The following is a 25,604-nucleotide window of genomic DNA, read 5'->3' on the forward strand; positions in this document are numbered from 1 at the left end:
TGAGGCTGACTAGCCAATCGGAGCCAGCGGGCTGCCCCCGAGTTGCCGGGCGAGGTGGGGTGCGCTGCACTCCAGGCCTGGGTTAGTGTGAGAGGAGGGGCCGGCTGCAGCAGCAGCGCTGGTGGCAGGAGCTGGAAGGCGCGGCGCTCATCCCTCCACGCGGGCGGGTAGGCAGCCCTGTGCGCCCGCGCCCTGGGGCGGGGAGGAGAAGGGGGGCAGCTGCAGGAGCAGCCTTGCCCCGGGGTCCCTCGCGGCTGGGAGTTGGGATAGCAGCGGGCAGGGGTGCTGGAACAATCTGTATAGTGGGGGTGCTGAGAGCCATTGAACCAAACTGTAAGCCCTGTATATGATACCAACCTCTTCAAGCCTGGGGGTGCAGTAGCACCCCCAGTTCCAGCACCTATGGCAGCGAGGTCTCGTTGGTCAGGGTCCCTGGGCAGATGTGGACCAAAGAACACGTGTTGTGCTGCTTGACACTCACTCTGCACTGTGGAGGAGGAGGGGTGTGTGTGTGTGTGTGTTTCCCAATGGGATACATCTCCTGTGAAGGCCTGGCGGTGGTGGTGGGAGAAATGCCTAGAGATAGAGAGGTTGCATACGTGGTACAGTGGGCACCACTTACACTGGACATTTGCCACCTACTGTGTAGGTATCAGAGGTATGTCCTATTCCTAGTGTACCAGACTCCGCAAATATTAGTGAAGTTACAGTGGGGTAAACTGCTTCTAAAAATAGTGCCCCTGTGTCAATGTCCTATTCCCATTCTACAGCAGGTGTATTTTAAAGGCTTTCAGGTGCCTTAACAAACTGTTGGGTCTAAATCACACCCTTTAATACTACATAAATAGTATTTTGTAGCTTAGTAGAGTTGAGGAGATCCTGTCTGACTCATCTTCCCAGCCACAACATAGATTTGTTTAATACTTACCTATTCTCAGCTGCCTTCTCATTCTGTTGGCAAGATAGAGTTCAACGGACAAGGCTAGAAATGCATGACTGTGATTTAACTAAAGGTTGACAATTGCAACTTTATTTTTGAGTGTGTAACTAATTCCTTTTCCAAATCTATAATTTCTTTAGTCTGAATTTTCAGAGTGTTAAATTTGCCACACCCTTTAAAGTGCTACTTCATCCTTCACATAAATCAATGTAGTATGCATCCCAATCTGGGTCTATGCTGGTTATGCAGTATGTATATATCTTATGAACCTTGTAACTGACACTTGTAATCCCTCATAACCCAAGCCTTACCCCAGATGTACAGTACCTTCCTTCTTAACTTGTGTAAATTTGATTTTAAACATTAACTTTAATAATTTTTTTTTATCTTTAAATCTGTTACTACCTGGGTAAACTTGTCCTTTTGAGAATGGTTGGAATTCCTTTCCATGCCAAAGGTCTGATATCTGACCTTTCTTGGGGTGGGGGGTGTCCCCTCTGAATTCAGCTACTCTTGTGCTTTTTCTTGTTATATACATTAAACCATACATACAGTACCTGATTTTTTATTATTATTATTATTATTATTATTATTATTATTTAAGACAAACATAAATGCACAGTTTGCTTAAGGCTCTGTCATGATGTTAGAGACTGATGCCTCTCTAGGTCCCTTTCTAAGGGTATACTCAAACAGTTGTTCTAAATTGCATTATTTACTAGATAGTTCTATGAATACAAAAACTGAAATCTCCCAGCATTGAAGAGACATCAATGCCACAAAAAATCTGAATCTCCAGTATATTGTCAAATGCTGCTAGAATAACAATTTATTTAATGTTGCTGAGCAAGTCATAAAAAAAGGAATTTCCAATAAATCAAAAGTAGAGAGTTCATTAAATAAGTATCGTCAGTATTTAAATATGATAAACTAATAATATGACAGTTGCCTCCTAAAACTTTTGTGGCCATACTCCATTAAGGTGAGCCATAAAAAGTGTAGGGGAATTTTGCTGACAGTTTAGACCCCACTCTTACAAATTGCGGACCTCTGGGCCCTTGTGGAGTCCCATAGACCTCAGAGCTCAGATCTGGTTGCAGAAGTGGGGTCAAAATGTGCATTAGCTGTAAAGTACAGAAATATTTTGAATTCATGTCCCCTTGAAATTCAGCTAATTTAAAATTTGTCTGATTGCTGCTACCTTTTGTATAACCTCTTACAAGCAGAATCAAAATCTAGTTTTGAATTTAATGTTTTTTTTCCCCATTAGGTTCTGTGTAAGGAAAACTACAAAGCACTAATATGGGAAAGAAGCGAGCAAAGGGAAAAAACATACAGGCTGATGATGAGTTTCAAGATATTTTGGGTATGTTTCATAACAAAACATTTTCATAGAAAGACTGTAGTACTGTGGAAGGAATGTTTCATCTGTCTTGAAAGTGAGGAGCATTGACAACCCATTAATAACCAGAAGGCATTTACAGTAGTCACTTTTACTTCTTTGAATATTTGATTGTAAAGAATGAGTTTATTCAGCTGAAACTTAAGTTCTTCAGAAAGTGTCAGTATTGCTTCTTAAACTTGGTAGGAAATCTATAAAATGTCAGATTCAATGTTTACTGTCATACAGGTCCAATCCTGAAAACCTTTTCTCAATAGTCATTTCAATTTACATGGAAATGCCCCAGAATCCCATGAGACATTCATGGTATAAAGGGCCTGCAGAGCCAGGCCCTGTATGTGTAATGGAAAGTTTCTTGATACATTTTTTTCATTTTTGGGTGGATCAGTATGCTAACAGTAAAAGGGTATGAATTAAAATGCACAATTATAAATGCGTATGTCATTTCAGAGAAATTATTATTCCTTGTAATAGCAGCATCTTACTCCATCTGGCTTTGGAGGTCAATGCTGCCTCAGTTTCCTCACTGCCATTTATCTTCCATGAACTTACAGGCTACCATAACACTTTTTGACCTTCTGGTCAAAAGTCCACCCCTCTTTCAGAGTAAAATGAAGTTCTGAAATGAGCATAATCCTTCCTTTCAGCTTCATTACAGGATCCCAGCCCTGCTTCAAAGGTCAGTTTTCCCCAAGCTGTAGCTTTTCTTTTTGTATACACTTCCACCAGGCCCCAAATAGTTCTTCAGTGCCCTTGTTTACCCCACTGGTGCAGGGTGTTTCCATGCACCTCTCTAAATAGTGCCATAGGTGGGGACCAATGCCCACTTTCCCTCCCTGTCCTATAGGTTTCCACCCCGAGACACTAATGCCATAGGCTGTCTGCCCGGAATTCCAAACTACATTGTTTCTGTTTCCCAGGGCCACTTCCTATAGTGACCTCAATCTAGTCTCTCTTGCAGTCTCTCTTTGGCCAGCTCCCTTGCTGGAGAGCTACATTCCCGGTCAGCTCTCCAGGAAGAAGTCATCTATGGGAAAGTCTTGTAGCCATCATCCTTCTTTGAATTCTCTCCTTGACTGAGCTGGAGGCCTCTCTTTGTATATTGTAGCCCTGTAGGTTACATGACTGTCACTTGATCTCTGGGCCCTGAGCAGGGAGGTAGGCTAAACAGGCACAGGTAAGGTTGCCCAACTCCCTAAAAGGTGCCAGCTCACCTGTGTTATTTCTGTCTCATAGCCCAAAATGGAAGTTAACTTACAGAAAATAAGTAACGCTGGAAGTTGTCAGTAACTTAACTTTTAGTTGCATTGAATATGCAAGACTTTTGAACAAAAAATGTATTTAATTTAGACTTGTTGTAGACAAACCAAAGACTACTAATGTTTTAATCTGTGCAGACAAACATCTATCCCAGGCTGTATTATTATTTAGCATTTGTATTATGGTAGCAGCCTGAATCCCCAGTCAATACCATAATTCCAATGTGTTAGGCACTCTACATCTAGCAAGACTGAGTCACTGCCATGAAGTTCTTACAGTCTAGGGCTATAGTCCTGCCAACTGCTCCAGGCAAAGGAGAAAGATTTTAGAGCTATTATTAATTGACTTGAACAATAAAAAAAATTCCAATTTTACGAAAGGTACTAGAAAATAGTTTGAATTATACAGAAATTTATGTAATTTTTTTAACAAGTTACTTAAATTCATTGAAAGAGTATGGTAGCAAAAGAAAGCGCTATAAATATTAACTATGGATTTAGATGCTTTGTAAATTAAATTATTTCATGTAAGCAGATTTACTGAAATATTTTTACTCTAGCTTTTATACTAGAGAAATTAAGCATTTGTTGTAAATATTAATTTAGAGCAAATAGGGAAACAAACTATGCTAAGCAGCATTAAATACCTTAGTGACAGACATTTGTATAAACCCCACCACATATTTCTTCCAAACCTATTTCTATTTGGCTCTTAGGAAAATCTTAGAATGCATTGCTTCAGTTTACTGACTAACAGGTTATGCATAAACAGTTAGTTATAAGCTCTTTGTACATAAATTAAACTCCTTGTCATGTAAAAGGCAAAACCAACAGCTTCTCTTCACTCAAACCCCAGAAATAACCAACTAGAAATAAAAAAATCAAACTCAAACAATATCCATCTCACTAGCAAATACTAGCATTCATTATATACTTATACAGCACTTGGTATATTTAATATACTTAGGTATATTTAATCCTGTATCACTGAGGTGAGATGAAACTAGATCAGGGTAGTGAGTTGGACCGCAGGACAAATCTGGATCGCCAGATGCTTTTGAACTGACCCCAAAATCTTTTTATTTACTTATTATAATTATTGTTTATTTTATTATTTTCTCTGGAGTCTGGATCTTGATTATACCTTGACCAAGAAATTTGGACCTTGACAAAAAGTAATTGACTACCTCTGGACTAGATGACCTTTTGTGGTCTCTTCCAGCCCTGCATTTCTATGGTTCTATGACTATATCACTTCTTCCTATCAAAGACCATCATCTCGTGCCACTGACTGTAGCTCTGGCAATATGGCATAAGCAGTCTGTCAAGCCTTTAGGAATTTATAGATCAAAACCAATACACCTCTACCCCGATATAACGCGACCCAATATAACACAAATTTGGATATAACACGGTAAAGCAGCGCTCTGGGAGGGCGGGGCTGCGCACTCCAGCGGATCAAAGCAAGTTCGATATAACGCAGTTTCACGTATAACACGGTAAGATTTTTTGGTTCCCAAGGACAGCGTTATATTGGGGTAGAGGTGTACCTTATACTTCATCTGGAATCTAACAGGCAAACAGTGAAGATCCTGGTGTCTTCTGCTGAGAGAAGCCTCTAAGGTTACTTCTACACTTAAAACACTACATCAGTGATACTCACTATAGCAACAGGATCGGTTCTCCTATTGCTGTAGGTAATCCGCCTCCCCAAGAGGCAGTACCTAGGTCAAAGAATTCTTCTGTCGACCAAGTGCTGTCTGCACTGGAGGTTAGGTTGGCATAGCTGTCTCTGTCAACGGTGTGGATTCTTCACTCCCCTGAGAAACATAGATGTGCCAATGTAAGTTTCCAGTGTAGACCAGTCCATAGTGGCTAACGTTCTGCATCGGCTTCAGTTTCTGGGTGGATTTAAGATGTAGCACTACGTAGAGAATGTGACAAAAATAATAATATCCTGCACAAATCTTACTTAATTGAATGTAATGCCTTTAGGATCCATTGTATTAAAAATCAAATTGTTTGTGTTATTGAGGTTGTGTGCAGCTTCGTATGTGCTAATGTAATTCCTCCAGTTATTAGCCCTTTGACACAAACCCCCTGGAGAGGTGTGCATATACTAGCTCAAATTGGATTCTCCAGAGACCAACAGACAAAGAAAGGATTTTTGGATAAATAGCCTGGTTTTAAACTGGCTCAGGGCTTTCTTCCTGATCCAGAAAACAGACAAGACCCCTGGTCCATGGAAGGCCCTAATTCTTAGAGTAGGATTGGAAGGACTTGGACTATTGAGTATGAACTTGTGATCATGGCACTTGTGATCCCTTTGTGGGGGTTTGAAGGAGGACTGCTCCTGCCAGAGCACATGTTAGCGTTGTCATGATCTCTGGTATGTTTATTAGCATGCATGCACATTCTTTTATTGTTTTAATAAGTTTTCTCTGTAATGCTTTTACCCAAAGAATAAATAGGCTTGCATAGAAAGAGTTGTGTGGCAACTTATAACTGTAGCAATTACATTGTGTATTGTCTCTGAGGAGAGAAGCTAAGCAGGTCTGCTTAGGCAGCCTGACTTTGCTGGTGAATTCACAGTATAATCAGGAAACTCTGCAGTCTGGAAATATCCTGGTCAGGACAGTGGAAGACACATGTCTCCACCCAAGAGAGGTGATGGCCAGGGGAGCTGGAAGCCTGAGAGTGGAAACTCCATCCTCCAACCTCCATCCTTAGAGGTTTTTAAGGTCAGGCTTGACAAAGTCCTGGCTGGGATGATTTAGTTGGGAATTGGTCCTGCTTTGAACAGGGGGTTGGACTAGATGACCCCCTGAGGTCCCTTCCAACCCTGATATTCTATGTTTCTATGAAACCCTTGTTGAATTACTGAGGGGAAATACAGATGCAGTTGCCTTGAATTGTGACAGAGCACAATGCAGTTATCTAGTCTTGAAATGACAAAGGCATAGATTATGATGGCTAGGTCTGTATCCAGAAGAAATTTGACAGTCTTATTCAGTAATGCTATTTGGTCATATTTGAGCAATAGCTGACAGTCCAACGATATCTCCAGATCGTGAACTCTTGTAATGAAGGATGGTCACACACTCTTTGTCAAATCTTTGCCACATCGTCCAGTTACTTCCCCTAACATGTCATTGTTTCCCTAACTATGAAAAGGCCACTTGAGCTCATGAGCCTGTCACCTTTTTTATGACATCTAGAAGTCTGTGTCCATGTTGACTACTTGGCAAAAATGTGACTTCCTCATTTTATCTCTCTACTTTCTGTTTCATAGAACCTGTGTGCAAGCACATTCGCAAGGGATTGGAACAAGGCCATGTGAAAAAGGCATTGCTGAATGTGGAGTGGAACATTTGTCAGGACTGCAAGACAGACAATCAGAGACCAGATAAATCTGAAGAGGAAGCAGATGAAAGCCCTTCAATATGGTTATGTCTAAAATGTGGCCATAGGGTATTTCTCTTTTTTTTTTTTTAATACCCTTCAATGTTGCATAATGCAGTTAAGAAAGAGAACTTCCAATTAGCCCACTAAATTTTCATTTACTGTTAAACTTGTAGCCAGATGTGGTGCTACACAAATGATTTAATATAGTTCAATCTGGCAAAAAGTGTCTGCTCTGAATTGCTACTAAATGTATCTAGAAGCTTGGCACAAAGGCATTTAGCAGACTTAAGGACCAGACTCCATCGTGATGACTTCCACTTCTTGAAAGTCCAGATTATTTTGCTTGTAATAAATATATAATATTTCTATTAATATTTCTGTTGCAGGATCTTATGGTATATTGTAGTAGTAATATGGCTTACTTAATTTAGAATCATGTAATGACTAATAGTTTTTCATTTTTTAGGACTTAAAGTTGGGATTTTCAAAAGCACCTAAGGGAGTTAGGTGCCCAAATCCCCTGCTACTTGATAATTATCCTTTATCCAACTAGTACCTTTTCTCTGTAGAAATAACTTCTGGAGGTATTCATACTAATTACTTTATTTGCTTAGCTAATTGTTAGGTATTTATTAAAATTTTGTTTATAGTCTGAATTTTTTTTTTTTACTTGATAGTCCATTGGGTTTTGTGACACTTCTGGTTATCAATGTTATAGGGCTGTGGCAGAAATTCTCAAGAGCAGCATGCTTTAAAGCATTATACAACACCAAGATCAGAACCCCATTGTTTGGTTCTCAGTTTGGACAACTGGAGTGTGTGGTGAGTTTGTCAGGCAACAGTTAAAAGTCATAACTGGAAGAAAATAAAAACGGGGGTGTGATTTATTTGTGTTTTGTTTGTAGACTTCTCAAAACTTTCAGGATATTTCCATACAAAAAACTTTTAACTTAGAGTTACGGTTGCTGAAATAATTAATAAAATCTTTTACTACAGCATTACCATAAGACTGACCCTGATCAGTTAGTAAATATTGTTAACATTTAATACATTCACTTAATGATAGTATTGACGTGAAAAATTCATGTTCGCATTCCCACATCAACCCTAATGCTGTCACTCAAAAGAGACACTCTTTCAGTCTGAACATTACTAATATACATATATCTTAGGCTACATAACGTAATTAGTGATAAATGTTTAATCTTTCAGTCTTGTTAGAAATTAAAGTTTTAATGGTCATACTGTCATTGTGCTTTTTACATAAAGTTGCTGATGTGATTTATTCAATGACTTAACTCTAAGTTAAATATTTTTTGTGTGTAAATTTCCTTCTTTTAAAAGATATTCTAAATTGTATGACAGAAATATTGCACCTAGTTTATAAAGGTTTTTATTACATCAGGCTTTCTGGTGTAAAAACAACTGACTTCATGAAGAATTTAAAACTGATTGGTGCGATACAGTATTTCATTATAAAGTGGATGTTTAAAACTAAAAGCCAAAAATAGTTCTTCAAATCTCTTGATGTGATTAATATACAAAGGAGATGCTAAAATCTTAGATTAATCTTTTATACAGTATATAAAAAGAACTTTGCAATTGCTGTCTTCTGTTCAAAACTTTTTAGCTGATACAGAGACAATGAAGAGGATGGTGCCTTTTTAAGTTTTTGTCATGTGTTGCCCATTAAAATGGTGACTATGAGCCTGTTTAAAAATTTACCAAGTTTTCAAAACAGTTGACAAAAAAATAGATTCCTAAGTAAGTTGGATGAAAGATTGGTTATATATATACATATTCTTTCCATGCTTTGTATTGGGGATTCTAGTGGGTTAGAAAAAAGAGCTTCATTATAAACTTCCTCTGCTCCCAAAAATGGGAGTCAATCCACACTTTCTTGTAATCCTGAAATCTGCTAAATGCATTTGTGCCTAACACTTTAAAAATAAGTGTACTTGATATATACTCATTTAGGATGTTTCAGTATGTCAAAGCAGTTCTGTTTGGTTACATATGTTAGTGCAAGTCTATATCAGGTAACAGGACAGGTGGTTCCTCAAAGTCAGGGTTGAGGTATGTTGACAGGACAGTGTGGGGAAGATTGCATTGTTCTCCCAATGCTCTATCTGCTCTGGGGATAAATAGAATATTTCCATCTACCAGTGTGGCTTTTCTGAGCAAAATTATGTGAAACACAGAGAAGTGATCTAGTGGTACACTTATTTGGTTTTTGTTCTCTTAGAAATAAAATCACAACTGTATCAGCAATTAAAAAGGCAAATAAAACAAAACTATACATTAACAGGACAAGCAGAATACACTTGTTCATATCTTATTCAAACTAAATATAACAAAATAAATGTTTGGATAGAATAAACTTCAACTTTTATATTTGTATCCACTAATATTTGTAATCATTTCCTTTGGGGCTTGATTCTTTATTTTCTTTATTCAGGCAGAACTCCCAATGAATTTGAGTTTTGCATGAGTAAGGACTGCAGGATGTCCATAAAGTCAACAGTTAGGGTTTATATGATCCCCACCTCCCATATCACTGCCACTCTTTTTCTTTAATGAAGGTAAATTGGTATCAAAATTGTTTTTTAAATTCCCAATTCAAGAAGATTGTTATAAAATTATAGCATTTTCAGGTGTGTATAATGGAGTAGTTCAGAAATGACTCTAGATGATGTGATTTGATGCCATATAAATATAATTTTAACTCAGTCTTTCTTTTTTTTTTATTGCACTCCTTTGGCTTCTTTTTGGGAGACAGGTGCTACTCATGTGATAATGAAGTCCCATATAATAGTTCAAATCGATTGGGCCAACTCGTGGATTGTGTTAGAAAACAAGCTTGTGTCGACACACCAAGTACAGGTAGGTACCTATAAGGTATATAGTTAACTGAAAGCACCTTGAGCCCAGCAGGCACTGCTGTAAATCAAGACAATACAATATTAATTGTGGGGTTTAGATGTTAGGAAATGGGGTCAGGATTTCACCTAATGTTTCTAAACCTTTTCAAAAGGAAAATATGGGGACAGGAAAAACTTCCTTCTGGAATCAGAATGTTGTTCCTAGAGTATGTGTGTGATGTGGATTCCACTGTGGGGGCACAGGAGATGAGATTATGTGAAGAGTAGCATCCGTGCCTGTGCTGTGCATGTCCCCATGGGGGACCTCCCTGAGGCCATAAAGGGCAAGGTGGCTGCAACTATATCTCAGTTCTTTTTTTATTGCCCATAGCAGCAAGGAGTGTCTGCACCCTGTCCCTTAGTGGAATTTCCCCCTCCTTGCAATTTTTCTCTAGGTAGGGGAATTTCCCAACAAATTCCCCCTCTTCTTTATTTAGTTTTATTTTATTTTTTTAATTTAACTTCTCAGCACTTTGCACCATTACCTTAATCTAAATAGACAGATTCAAAGCTGACCTGCCTTATGCAGTATTCTACAGAGAGATGGTGATGTTGAGATCTCATCCCAATTTTATTCCCAAAGTTGTCAGATTTCCATTTTAAGTGGAAATCTATTAATCTCCCCATTTTCTTTCCAAAACCCCATTCTTCTCCAGGGGATAAGAAACTTTACACCTTGGATGTTCTAGGTCCTTGCTATATTATCTTGATAGGCCAAAGCCCTTTGGACAATCTCCCTGTCTTTGTTGCCATAAGTAGCACTTCTAAAGGGCAAGCCATTTCTTCCCAGCGAATATCTAAATAGATTACGTAGTGTATTTCAACCTATCATATGCTGCTCCACCCCTTCCTCCAAATATCAAAGCTCATTCTACTAGAGCACAGGCTCCCTTCTCTACATGCTTTACATGAATCCCCATTGACATTTGCAAGGCAGCTACGCAGAGTAATCCCATTGCTGTATTAAATACTATACCTTTGACCTGGCCACAAGATCATACACCAAATTTGGAAGGCCACTGTTTGGTTACTGGCAATTAGGAATCCAGAATAGGGCACTGGTTATCGGCCACCTAGAGTGGAATCCACACAGAGTGCTATTCAAAGAAGAAAAAGCCATTACTTGCCTTATAGTAACTGGTTCTTCTAGATGTCATCCTTGTGGATCCCAGACCTGCCCTTTATTCATATTTTTTCAGAGTCCTCTTTACCTGAGATTTTGAATTAGCAAGGAAACTAAGAGATGGTTGTGGCTGCTCTGCCCTTTATGTCCATGGTTGGGGGATGGGGAGGCACAAAGGCATTGCTATTCTAATTTTGTGTAAGGAGCATGCACATCTAAAATGGGATGACAGCATCTCTAAGAACTAGGTACTATAAGGTAAGTAACCCCTAGGTGATTACAACTGAATACAACTTTCTCTGAATTAGTAATGTCAATCCATTTCCTAGCAGACAAGTTGTAAAAATCGTCACAACTGGCAGTTTTAGTAGAAAAACTGAGGATTCAGTGGGCTCTATGATTGAACTCCACTTTCACCTCTAAAAGTGGTCCCTACAGATCAGAAATGAAGTGTGTTGCCTGGGCCATATTTTTCTGTCCTGTGAACTATGGGGCTAAAACCATAACTGAAGTGTTCCTATTAATGTAGTTGCTTTGTTTCAAATTACATTTATAGCCCTAGTCCACACTAGTAAGATTTAAATTCCACCTCTCTTCACTTTGCTGGGCAGCGAGGTGAGTCAAATAATCTTTCCAATAGGTGAGGAACAGACAGGTACCTTCACTGACTTCTGGGACAGACATCCTTAATTGTGATTATTGATGCAAAAAAAATATTGCTAAGAAACAAGGCTAACATTTGTTAAGAAAACTGCAATTAGTGGATAAGAGAGTTAACATGATCCGAGAGAGAGATGTATGTGAGCAGCTCAACCAACGTAACCAACTTAACCCGCCGTACAAAAAAAGTGACCGATCTTAGTTAGCTAGGAATGGAAAGGCACCACATTTTTTGAGGAATCCTGTAAACCTGATTTACAAGTAAGAAAATAATCTCCATTATTTTATCAATTTCCGTACTAGTCTGGAATAGTGAGGCCAAATCCTGATCCTGCTGAAGTCAGTGGGAGCTTTGCCATTGGCTTTAATGGAATCAGGAATTGGCTCACAAGCTCTAACTTGGTGTACAAAAGTGAGAAACATGGAGGGAATCTGGGACCACTGCACTCAAGATGAACCTGAGTCATTGTGAGGGTTGCTGTTACGCTGAAGAAGATGATGCAGTCATATCGTATCTGAATGTCTTGTTAGTCAGAGCCCTGTCAAAGGAAGACTGTGGCAGCTATTTAGCAGGTGTTTTTGATGGGATTTGTACTCGACTTCCCTAGGAACTCCCTATTGAAACTACCTAGGAGCATCTTTCAGTGATGCACATGAATTTCAGGAAAAGATCCTCAAGATACAGATGTCACTTAAATAAAAGCTCGCTCGCTCTCTAACACCATCTTTCTAGGTTATAAAAGCATTGGCATGAGAACACTTACATACAGGACAGTTCTGTTCCACCTACTTCTGTGTAGACCATAGCTGCCATTTCATGTGCAGCATGATCTTAGATGCTATAGTGGTGGGTGCTATAGAAAATGCAATGGTAGAATGACTTTTGACTCCACAGATCTGGAATTTCCAAGAACACACATTAAATTTCAAGGTGTATGTCTGTTAAATGACAGTATTCAACTGATGATTATATTAAACAGCACAGATTAGTCTTGTTAAATTATGATGTGCAAGAAGTGACCTCAAAACCTAACATTGAAATGTTATATTTGAAATGTGATTCTTGAATGGCATGGGTTTAAAATTTAACCCTTGTAATTTTCTACTGCTGTCTTCAAAGGTGGAGCATTTTTCTAGGTCTCCTACAAAATATTATAATCTGTTTCCAACTCACCCCAGGTACCTAACATTTTTCTTTTTTGTATTTCAGTGTCAAAAGATCAAGAAAACAAAGAATTTGAAAATAAAAAAGTAGAAAAAGAAAACCAAAATGAGCAGGAGAAGGAAAAAAAGGAGGGCGTGATCAAAGAAGACAATTCTTCAAATACCAGTGAAGCACTGACTGTGAAAGGACTTAGTAACTTGGGGAATACATGTTTCTTTAATGCTGTTATGCAGGTACACTAAATATTGTTGCAACCCCTTCAGATTCAGATTTTTAATGTTGTAGTAGCCCCAAAAGGACCTAAAATAGATCAGGACCTAATGTGGTAGGTGCTGTACAAGCATGCAGACATGATCCCTGCCCTAAAGAATTTGCAGTCTAATTGGAGACCAAACAGAACAAGTCAGTTGTAGAGGGATCGGGGAGGAGAACAGAGGATGATGGTTAATGAAAGTAAGATCACATAGTTACTTAGGTTAGCTATTGAGCAACGTGATTTTCAAATTATAAGACTACTTTTTCTATAGTACCTAGCTATCACTTGTAGGCATTCCAGCAGAAGTGGGTCTTGAGGGAAAGGTGATATTCCTGTTCCACTTGGAAGCAAGTGGTCATTTGTGGGAGAAGCAGACAAATTGGCATTCAAGGCTGGTAGTGTGTAGTGTTTGGGAGAGAGGAACAACACAATAATAGCAGATAACTAAAGGGGAACAGGCACAGAATTGTGAATGGTCCTCATGGTGAATATGAGAAGCTTGAATTTGATAATGGTGAATAGGAAGCCAAAACAGGGACGCGGAAAGGTGGGGATGCGGCCAGAACAACTTCTTGAATGAACTGTGGGGGGGGAGGCGGGTGTAATTTGTGTCAGTGAGGTCAGAAAGGTAGCAGTAGTAATGAAAGATGAAGGCATGAACTAGGGTTCTAGCAGTGTAACAATAACTTAATCCATAGGTGCTCTGATACCGTGGTTTTCATTAGCATATCTCAAAGTGCCTTTCAAAAGGGAAGTAAGCATTATTATCCCCATTTTATAACTGAGCCACAGATGTAAAGTGACTTACCCAAGGTCATTCAGCAGGCTAGTGACAGCGAGGAATAGAACCCAGGTCTCTTGTGTCCCAGTCCAGTGCTCTAGCCACTAGGCTACACTACCTTGCTCACTAGCCCACATTTGGAACTGTTATAAAGTGGCAGGATTTGGATACTGTCTGGATGTGTGAGGCGAGAGAGGCAGGAGTCAAATATGCCCCCCAGTTTACACACCTGAGTGACAAACAGAATGATGGTGCTGGAAGGACTTGGAGAGCTGGGCAGGGAGTTTTGGCCATATGAAATTAAAATGCTTGATGATAAATCTTGGAGGAGATATGCAGAAGCACGTTGGGAATGGAAAGGCATACTTGTGAGTGACTGGTACAAACTGCTGTGTTATATTTATTACACTTTTATAATGACTCATCTGTTTTGCCTATAATAATATGAACTGTAGACTGTAACTCAGGGTACAGAGATTAAGGAAATAACTGAAAATGGTTGGTGCTAATTCTTTCAAATGTTAAATGTTTTAAACAAGAAGTTATTAATTAATATTCTTGTAATACCTTTAGAGTTCTCAGTCAAAGTAACCCCACTTTCTCAAACTTCCTACAGTTGTATCCAATGTGGTAGTTTGCACTCAACTTCTAGGTGTTGAAAAATAATGTTGTAACCACTACATTACGCACTGCATTAATTGCATCAGTAGTTGACTTTTCCTAATTACCAGACTTTAATTTGATTTTTTGATCTCTTACAGAATTTATCACAGACACCAGTTCTGAGAGAGCTGTTGAAGGAGGTTAAAATGCCTGGAACAACAGTTAACATTGAGCCACCAGAATTTTCAACAGTATGTATGTTGCAGTTTATAAAGTAATTTTTTAGGTGCATTAAAAAACTAGTCAGTTGTTTTTTGGAGAAATTTTAGGGAAAAATGTAAGTCCTGTCTCCGTTAAAGTCAATGGGAGTTTTACCATTGACTTTAGAGGAGTCAGGAATTCACCCAAGATGTACAGTTAAGTGGCAGATTTAATATGCTGAATAAATTCATAGAAGTATTCCCATTACAATGAAATTCCCATTACATTAAAAACATTATTCTTGTAACTTTGGTATTGGTGAAGTCTGGTCAGACGCCACTTTCAATCAAATTTTAAAATTTGTAAAGGAAAGGAAGGATAACTGTTCCCCTTTGATGTGATCCTGCTATTCCTTCAGCCTGGGGACTCGGGAGCTTACAAATTTTAAAAATGAAAATGAAAACTAAGGAAATCCCCGGACACTTAACTTGGATAGTGTACATTTCATTAACTTGAGGGTATGTTTGGGTTATTTTGTGCATTGTAAAACAGGAACAAACACAAAAATGGTGCCATTTAAAAAAATAAATAAATATGAGAAACCCAGAACATTCAGAGTTGAAATTAAACAATAAATTATCCTTAGTGTGCTGAGTCTAAGGATACTGTGTAATGAGGAAATGTTCTCCAACCATTTCTGCCTTATGTAAACTTATTTCCTATCGTTTCATTTAGAAAATCAGAGAATTAAGCTTTTACTAAATGTTGTTTTATAATGGATCATATTTCAGGAAGTTAAAACAAGCGTTCCGTTTTTCTAATATTGAACTAATTTCAAATGAATCCATAAGTCTGACTGAAGTAAGAATGCAAAACAAAACTTGATTTTTGTTTTTGTTGTTTAAAAAGGAACCTCTGGTGATAAAACTTGAGCAGCCTGGGCCCCTTACATTAGCTATGTGCCAGTTCCTTTCAGAGATGCAAGAGACAAAAAAGGGAACGGTCACTCCTAAAGAACTCTTTGCTCAGGTTTGTAAAAAGTGAGTATCTACACATAATGCATTTTAATAATGACTGAAAGAATTAATGTTAACATTGGATTATATAGTAGTAGAGCAGTTTTTACTATTAACAAAAAACGTTTTCATTTATCTCTCATCATGCATGTGCCAGCAGAAGTTCAGATGGTATCTATAAACTTTTCAAAGACATTGGTGTAGTCTAAAATAGAAATGAGTTAAAGTGAAATGAAAGAAGCCTATAAAATGAGACTTTCTACCCTCTCAGCTTCCTATTTTTCAGAAGTTCCCGTATACATACAGGTATCTGTTTCATCAGCACTTGAGATTTGTTTCTGTCTTCTGTGGACAAGTTGAAAATAATTCACATTTTAATTTTATATATATATATTATATCAGTCTCATTCCATTTAAACAGAGCAATACGGTTTAAAGGTTACCAGCAGCAAGACAGCCAGGAATTGCTTCGTTATTTACTGGATGGGATGAGGGCAGAAGAGATCCAAGTAAGTCCTTAAACAGTGTGGGTGTTCAACAAAGCACTAAAATCAGTATACTTAGACAGAGTAAACCTTATTCTTAATGTCTTTTATTATTGTTAGGTGTATTGTAAACAGAGCTAACTGTTTTACGTTTTAGCCCTTTTTGTTAGGTCTGCAAAGAATTTTTAGACCACATTCCAGCTAATACTGAACTGACTTTTCCACATTGTCATTTGCATGATTGTGTGATCAATGTTAGGATTTTTGAGGAGGGCTAGTTAGAGGATTTCTTTATCCTCTCTCTTCCCAAACAATCATCCATAAAAGGAGACTATTTAGGGTACTATCTGCAGTCTGCTATGATAGAGGAAGGGAGTCCAGCTGCTTGTACTTGGACCTGGCCATAGCTGTGAATACTTAGCAGGGAAAACAAGTCAATGAATATTATTCTCTAGATAAAACTGTGGGCCTGGAGGGGTGCATTCTGGTGAATCTTGGGTTATTTTCTATCTTTTGTTGATGATGTACTAATAGAATCAAGAGTACTAAACAGTGGGCCCAGTTCTGCCCATGTTGAAAGCAATGGGCTAATATTAACATAACAAGAACTTGAAATAGGTGTCTGAAGTCCTGTAAATATTAATAAGTTGCTGGCCTCATATTGCTGTAGAAGCACCTTGAAAAGCAATTGGTTTGGAAGGTGGGTGGTTGTCTACAAGAGTTTTATGAAACAAATATTTTGTTTTAGTAGGGTGAGGGATCCTTGTGGAGGATTTATGGTTTGTTTGCATCTGGGCTTAGTTGGGAGACTGTTTATTCCTTGGACTTCCTACTAAATATGTTAACCGAAACACCTGGAAATGGCTTTAGAAAAGCCCAAATGTGGGGAATATTTCATGTTTCTGCAGAGTGCAGACAGTCTTGTTACTTTCCTAGTATGGGGATTATAGTTTATTAAGCTTAATTCTTTTTAATTGGTGAAGATGGAATTCTATCCAACTGAAATGCTTAACTGAACACGCATTTAGGAAACAATGTTTTGTTAAGTCTTATGATGGAATATTTATTTACTCTAACTTTCAGCGAGTAAGTGTTGGAATATTTAAAGCGTTGAATGACTCTGACCAAAAAAATGAAGAGCTAAAAAAGAAAATTAAAGGTAAAATAACAGTTTAAAATTATTTTTGATAATTGAAACCTGGACAATGCATTACTCATGCATTTTTTAATATTTTCAAATGTAATTTAGTTGCAGGATTTAGAACACATTTTCTAAATTAACATATTGTCTAGAGCAGTGGTTCTCGAAGCCGGTCCGCCGCTTGTTCAGGGAAAGCCCCTGGCAGGCCAGGCCAGTTTGTTTACCTGCCGCGTCCGCAGGTTCGGCCGATCGCGGCTCCCGGCCAATGGGGGCTGCGGGAAGGGCACAACAAATGCAGACCATGGACTTTACACTGCAACCTCCCTGTTTACACACAGCTTAACATCCAATCAAAGCAGTCACTAATGTACAGGTGAAGTTATTGTTTGACATATATTTGAATGAATTCTCTGATTTTCAGAGTATGAAAAGAAAAAGGCAATACCAACTTTTGTGGACAGAATCTTTGGTGGAGAATTATCTAGTACAATCATGTGTGAGGAGTGCAGAACGGTATGTAGACTGTCTGCTTGGTATAGTCTAAAATACTGTGTATAAGACTTGTGCACAGAAGAAACAAGTAGTAATATACGTAGAAATAAGATGTATTAGATAAGAATTTATTAAATGAAGGAAACTAGGCAGCAGGAGCTGCAAGTTTCTCAAAAGGTAAAATTGGACAGAAATATCTGTTCACCTGTACTGCAAATCTCATCTGTTCTCCCAGGACTTGATGGGGGGATGAGAACTGAATGCTTGGAGAGGATTGCGTGGAAGCTTCTCTTAATTCTGAAAAACTGCAGGGATCTTGAGTTATAAGATTTAGTAGGGATGTTGGTTCTGGTTCATGGGTTCCTGTTTTGTAAATACACCTCTACCCCGATATAACACAAATTTGGATATAATGCGGTAAAGCTGTGCTCCGGGGGGGCAGGGCTGCGCACTCTGGAGGATCAAAGCAAGTTCGATATAACGCGGTTTCACCTATAACGCGGTACGATTTTTTGGCTCCCGAGGACAGCATTATATTGACGTAGAGGTATATAAATATAAACAATCATAATTTGTATGTGCAAGTAAGAGCATGCATTGGGTGCTATCCCAGAAACAGGCAAAAGAGAAGGGAAACAAATGGCAAAGATGCTTCATTCAAAAAATTCTAAGCCAGGACCTTTAAGTGCCTAAAGTTAAGAGCTTAAGTCCATAGGTAGGCGTGTAAATACATGACTAGACTTCAAGAAATGGTGAGCCGTTCTCCCCTGCCCCCATTATATCCATAGCGGAGTGCTAGCTTCTAATTTGTGTTTAGACTTCTAACTAATAAAAACAAAGTTTCTCTAATTATATTAAGTAAAATCTGTTTGCTTAAGGTGTCCTTGGTCCATGAGTCTTTCCTTGATTTGTCACTGCCTGTGTTAGATGATCAGGTAAGAATCAGAGGTATTTTTTTTTATATTCGTTTTGGTGTGCAGTTCTGTTAGCTGGATCTTAGAGAGGAAATTTTTTAAAAGTACGTAATTTCAAAAGGTGCTTATCTTCAATAATCTTACCTAATAAAGTCGCACAATAAAATGATAGAGAATAACAATGCATTTCCTTAAGGTAAGTTCTACAGGTTGTGGCTACACAAGCCCTCTTTGAAAATTATCTGATGGTTGGGAATGCTACTGTAGGCAGGGCATTGGTGATTTTACTGCCATGTCTGCTAATATTTCTATCATTAGTTAGTACCTTGGTTAGAAAAAATCTGCTACACTGAAAGGCTGGCTGACTTGTAAAGAACGTTATCTCAGGTAAGCATTTAGGCATTCTTCAGTGTCATGAGTCTAAAATTTAAATAGATCTCATGATATTAATGTGTCAATAGCCATACTTTCCTGAGGCAAATTAGATGGCTCTTCAAATATTAAGTTCCTGTCTATTTACTGCACTGGGGACAGTAATGGAGGCTTCCTATCTAATACTGATACTCAGAGCCTTATCATATACTATCAAGGTGAAGAAACATATGGTTAGAGCACTTATTTAACTGATCAATCTAAAAATAGTTTCTGTTTCAGATTTATATCTGTTTCATTTTTGCCATCAGCACACATTATATCTCCTTTCATCTTCAAAACATATGAAAGTAGTACTACATTTAACAAAAAAAAAAAAAACCACTAAGGGAAGAAACTTTAAAAATACATATTTCATCCAAAAGATGTTTGGATAAAATGCTCCTGCATTGACTGGCCTTTTTTTTTTCATATTAATAGAAGCAAATAGAGCGCCTGATCCTGCAAACACTTACTACCTATTTATTGAAGTTATTCTAAACTATCTAAAATATTTAGTATCTTTTGTGGATTCAGTGAGATTCATATCAGTAAACCTGAATGTTAAGTTCCATCTTTAAATGTTTATGGCTTGGTTCTGCCATCCTGACTCACAATGAGTAGTATTGTACTCTGCAAGCATAGATTTCAGTGGGATTGCTTGTGGAGTAAGGTACTACTCAGTAAGAGTAAGAGCAGCGGAATCAGGCTCTTAGAGTGAGTGTGTGTGTGTGTGTGTGTGAATGTTTTGTTACAATACCTAAAAAATCAGCAGCTTAATTTTAAAATTCTTAGTAATATGCCAGTCTCTCTGCAATTTTTTTTGGGGGGGGGGGGAGGGGCGATATTGTTTTTGTTGGGTTTTTTTTCAAAATAAGATAACTGATATTAAATTAAATCTTTAATCTGAAGTCTTTGTCCTTGAAACTATGATGGTGGCACCATGTTTGTTTGATCAAATCTGTTTTGATTTTTAGAGTGTTAAGAAAAGTTCAAATGAGAAAAACGTTAAAAAGATGAAGGAAAAGGAGGATGAAGAGGATGAAGACAATGACAGTTATATGAAGGAAAGGGGTGATAATCCTGGTGCAAGTAAGCACCTGCAGAAGAAAGCAAAGAAACAGGCCAAAAAGCAAGCCAAGGTTGGTTATGATGCAAAAATAAATATTAAGCACTTTCACCCTGGGCATAAGATAAAATGCTAGACTTTTTGTTTAGTCCACTTTATGTGTAGGATGATCATTTGTAAGGGGACAACTAATAATTTCTCCCCACTCAAGTGCAAAGCTTACAGGAACAAATATCTTATTTTACCTGTTGTGAAGTTGTATTTATTTTCTATTGCCTGCTTTCCTAATGCAGCACCAGTTAATATGCCCAGAACTGCTGAACTAGTTAGTCATGTGCTGCCTGACTAAAACAGCATTAACATACACCAGAAGGCTTTTCTCTTGTCAGTGACTGCAAGAGAAACACTTAGATGGTTCTGGAGGAATATAGGCAAGAAAAAACGTTTTGGGGACATGAAAAAAATTCAGATTTGGATTGCAGGATGGGTATTCTAATTGGAAGTGTGAGAGGACTGCATTTGAGACGTTGGGTGAGGGTGACACTGGCCATAATCATTTTGAGTTGATGCTCTCTAATTGTTATGATTGCTAAATTAGATCATTCCCTTTTTAAATGGCAACTCCTGTTGCTTGAAGTAATAAGGTATTTCCAAAATAAATGGTGCATAGCAGATAAAAATACAGCAACTTTTTCTCTGCTTTTATACAGTATTGTACAGTACACTGCATATTTTTATTTGTAGAACCAGCGTCGGCAGCAAAAAATTCAAGGAAAGGTGCTTCAGATAACCAGTTCTATGGAACAATCTGAAGAAAATGTGAAGGAAGATAAAGAAACAAAGGGAGAAATAAACTCTGAAGTCACTGACCTGAAAAAAGAGGAGGAATCTTCCAGTCAGTGTGAAGAACTTTGCTTAAATCAGAAAGATTTAAATGATCAAGAGAATAGTACAGATGTACATAGTGCCCAGGAAAGTATAAAAAATCCAGAACAAGAATATGAAGATAATGAAACCAATATGGATGTTGCTATGAAAGGTTTAGTTTCTACTACTGAGTGTATTAGTGGACTTGACAATCTATCTGTTAAAGAAGATTATCATGGGGAAGAGGAGGAACTTGCTACTAACTTAGAAAAATTACACTTAGATGTTGTTACTGACTCTGATATGGATATCTTGGATGACCTTCATATGGCTGAGTTAAAGACATATGAGGTGGTGAATGAGGACCCAGAAACAGCATTTCGTACTCTTGCAAACAGGGAAGACCTAAACATAGAAGAAGGTTCAATCCTTCATTGTTTATATCAGTTCACTCGTAATGAGAAACTCAGTGAGATTAATAAATTGCTCTGTGATGTGTGTACACAAAGACATTATGGACCAAAGACTAGTGGAAAAAGTATGCCAATTAAGTTTTACTTACAAACTAGAAAACCAACTCTAAATCTGTCCATATCTGCTATCTTCATTCTCTTTGTGCTTGTTTTTAAACAGGTTTGCATGAGTAGTTTCTCTTGGATCTATTGATACTCAGTATTTAAGGGCCAGACTGAACCCCTTACTCCTATTAGTGAGCACTTACTCATGAGTAGCCCCATTGTCTTCAATGGAACTACTTGTAAGTTACCATCAGTATAGAGCAAGGTGGCTCACCATCTGGCTGTATAGTAGGATGGAACATGAAGCAATTTTTTAAACTCTTTAAATGTTAAACTTTTAAAATTACTATAGCACATGAGCCATAGATGGAGAACATGCAGAAATTTGTCCAGCAGACTAATAAAAGCACCATTCAGCATGTAATTCTATAGAAGTCCTAGAAATGAGTGTTAGAACTCACCCTATTCAAGCAGATGATGTGGTGATGTGATATACACTAGTTAATCTCTTGAACTAGGACCATCATGAAGATGGCAGCTTGTAAACATTTATAATTTTGAAGGGAAATCATCAGTGTCTTAAACATATTATAATGATGGATGAAATAAATTGTTTCCAGTCCTAGTACGTGATTTTACTCACTTTCATATTAGAAAAATTTTACATGTTGTTATTGCATTATTCTTGACTATCTAACCAATGGTGCTCTCTCTTTCCTTTAGGTGAGAAGAAGCATGTTTACACTAATGCCAAAAAGCAAATGTTAATTTCTCTTGCTCCTCCAATTTTAACACTTCACTTAAAGAGATTTCAACAGGTATTATTAACTGGTTAACTCTCGTATTTTAAAATTTTATTTAGTAATAACCCATGGAAGTTAATGGATCTTGACTTCCGTATAAACTTGTTCCATTAACTACTATTCTTTCTACAACTTTAGAAGTAATATATAGGTAATGTGAGAAATATTCCTGATGCATTTATTCCTGTTACTCTTGCTTTCTGTAATATTTCTTAGAATTCTTGAGTTCTTCTAGCAAAGAGACGTTTATTAAAACACTTTAACTACCAGAAATGTAGAATTAAGAAATATAGACAAAAAATAAATTGACTCATGTTGAAAAACAAACTTACTAAATATGGAGAAGGATGATCCGCAACGGAGATCCACTCTAAGAAATACATAAATAGAAGGCAGTACAGCTAAAAGACATCTAAATGCTGGTGGAGGGCAGTAAATTAGATACAAGCTTGCAATGTGATCATGTATTTTGAAAGGGTGTGAATATACAGAGCATCATATTAACTACAGAGGTTATATTCCCTCTGTACCTAGATTATGGCTTTCAGTTTGGGGCTCTTCAATATCAGAAAAACAGCGATAAACTAGAGAGAAATGAGAAGGGGGAAATGAATATCAGAAAGGATTGACTTAAAAGTTTAAAATTAATAATTATATAATGCACCATGGCCAAACAATCAAGTAGGGATATAACTGTCTAAGTAGCTGAAACTCCAGGGAGTGAGCAGAATTGTGTAAAATGATCCAGTGGGATATATTTGTGATTAAATTAAAGGAAGGAAGCTGGGGAGGCTTTTCTTGATGTTCAACATTAGTACCTATTGAGCTGTAGAATAGCATTTGAATGGAAGTGATAGAAGGCTCATCACTTGAGACTTTTAAAACCAGGATGGAGAATGTAGTATAGACAACCTTTCTGCACTGTCTTTAGCAATGGATCAGAGGTGTCCTCCAACTAGAATTTTTAAAAGTATACTCTTCTTATAACTGTACTGCTATTGTCATTAATGCCAATACATGCTAAATCTGTAAATTAAACAGCCATGTAGCCCTATGCTCCAGAGAAATGTGTAGAGAAACCATAGACAGGAGGAAATTTGGAACATGGCCATAAAGAACCGAAAAGCATGACTGTTGGAAGTAATAGTCTGTCTTTCCTCTTCCCTACCTCCCAACTTTGTTTTCCATCCAAAGGTTGGTTGTGCTCTAAATGAATCTTTGAAGTCTTGTTGGAATTTTTTAAAATAACTAAACTTGTAACCTTTTCAGAACAGACTTCTATCACCTGTTTATATATGTCAAGATTTAAAGTCCTGTTTGTGTTTCTTCATTTCTATCTTTATTTCTAGGCAGGATTTAATCTACGTAAAGTTAACAAACACATAAAGTTTCCAGAAGTGATAGACTTGGCTCCTTTCTGTGCAATTAAATGCAAGGCAAGTAAAAAAATCCTTTAATTCTTTTTCAAATAGTTCGACCGGTCAACCCTTACAGCAAGAGGTGTGTGTTTGTTTTTGAAAACTGTTTGGTATGTTCTCAAAACAGTCAGCCATTAATCAATCTCCCCATACCATATCCCAAAACTTCACTGACCTCGTCATTTAACGTATAGTTAAGCTCTTATGTTAAGTCAGTCATTAACACATTGCTTCTACACTGACAAGCGGAATCAGAACTGACTCAGTACAGAACAATGGAATCAAAACACACTGGTCTGAAAGGCTGACATTTCAGCTAGGTTGAATCTCAATATCTGTACTACACTGGCACTATAACAAAATTGTCACTTCACAGAATGTTGCTGAAGGGAATAAGAGAGTATTGTACTCTCTATATGGGGTGGTTGAACATAGTGGCACAATGAGGTCTGGACACTACACTGCCTATGCCAAGATGAGAACTCTGAGAAACCATCTTTCTGATCTTGTCCTCTGTGGAGAAATTCCCCAAGGTAAGTGTCACCAGTATTTTCACAACAGTCCAATCTTAAATGGAATTTCTCTAAACTGGTAGTAACTTGTGACATTTCTGCTTCAGCATTACTTTTAAGATTTTTTTTAAATTTTTGTTAACAGCTTTAGAAACTGAATCAGCGGGACAGTGGTTTCACATCAGTGATACCCATGTGCAACCTGTAGCTGTATCTAAAGTGCTGAACTCACAAGCTTATCTCCTGTTCTACGAACGACTGCTATAATTAACCTGGGATGTGTTCCTCACACAATACTTTATGGTTTTTAAACATCTTAAAATAAAGAAATGTTAAATCAGAGAAAAATGACTTGTAAATCATGTTCAATTAGACTTGAAACTGTCTACTGCAGAAATCTCATGCTTCCTAGAAATACTGGCAGATGAAATATTAACTTATACTTTTCCAATAGTTCCATTGCTTTTAAATAAAAAGCTATTTTGTCTTTTTCCATAACAACTTCAGGTCTGAACCATTTATTTGACTCCTTTGAACAATTTTTAGTGTCCAGTCACCAGTTTTAACCAGATACCCGGCAGTGTGTTCCTGCAGCGCAGGGAGACACAGACGGGAAGTGGAAGCAGCAGGCTTCCAAGTCCCAGGGAGCCACTTTGCCTTTCCTGCTGGCAGGAGGGCTCCTGCAGGGCTGTGTGAGCAATCTCGCTCCTCCTCACCCAGCTGCACCCCCTGCCTGACCAGTAGGGCCTGGGAGGTACAGTTCACAAGCTGTGGTATTTTTTGACAGAAAAGATGTAGAACATATTTTGCAAAAGTGTATCCCCCCCCAGAACTGGTCTAAAGATGTTGGGGAAAAGGGGTTATAGGTAGAACACTTCCCTTGTGTTCTGCTTCACCTGTTCAGCCTCCTTCTAATTTTTATAAGCAAAGATAGCCAACCTTGTGAAAACTTGCAAATACAGTGCTTCATGGAGTCAATTCCATGCTGAATAGCAAATTTCTATATAGTATTTTGTATTATGGCAAAGTCATGTTGCAAAAGATCATTCTTACATACTAAGGAGTGTAAAGATTTTCAGAGAAAAAATAGGTGGCCTCAAGTGAAGATGTGGCTCTTAACTACAATCTTAAAGGAGACTTTCACAAGACCTGAGACTACCAATGTTTCCATTTTACAGACCAGTCAGCTTAACTTCAGTATCTGGAAAGATAATGGAGCAAATAACCAATCAGTCTGTAAAC

The 25,604-nt window shown here is 37.8% G+C and overlaps 1 protein-coding gene across 1 annotated transcript; it reads left to right on the top strand.

Moving 5' to 3' along the window:
- Nucleotides 1–41: 41 nt before the first annotated feature.
- USP16 (ubiquitin specific peptidase 16) lies at nucleotides 42–24,793 on the top strand. Its single transcript, XM_065397419.1, has 18 exons — nucleotides 42–167; nucleotides 2,211–2,306; nucleotides 6,894–7,072; nucleotides 7,725–7,828; nucleotides 9,786–9,889; nucleotides 12,921–13,108; nucleotides 14,674–14,766; nucleotides 15,626–15,756; nucleotides 16,154–16,241; nucleotides 17,301–17,376; nucleotides 17,780–17,871; nucleotides 18,729–18,785; nucleotides 20,153–20,317; nucleotides 20,989–21,649; nucleotides 22,353–22,447; nucleotides 23,782–23,868; nucleotides 24,227–24,383; nucleotides 24,508–24,793. Exons 2-18 carry the CDS (start codon nucleotides 2,243–2,245, stop codon nucleotides 24,627–24,629), a joined length of 2,463 nt encoding a protein of 820 aa, XP_065253491.1. The 5' UTR covers nucleotides 42–167; nucleotides 2,211–2,242; the 3' UTR covers nucleotides 24,630–24,793.
- Nucleotides 24,794–25,604: the final 811 nt, after the last annotated feature.

Source organism: Emys orbicularis, chromosome 1, assembly GCF_028017835.1.
Source record: "Emys orbicularis isolate rEmyOrb1 chromosome 1, rEmyOrb1.hap1, whole genome shotgun sequence".
Taxonomy (NCBI): Eukaryota; Metazoa; Chordata; order Testudines; family Emydidae; genus Emys; species Emys orbicularis.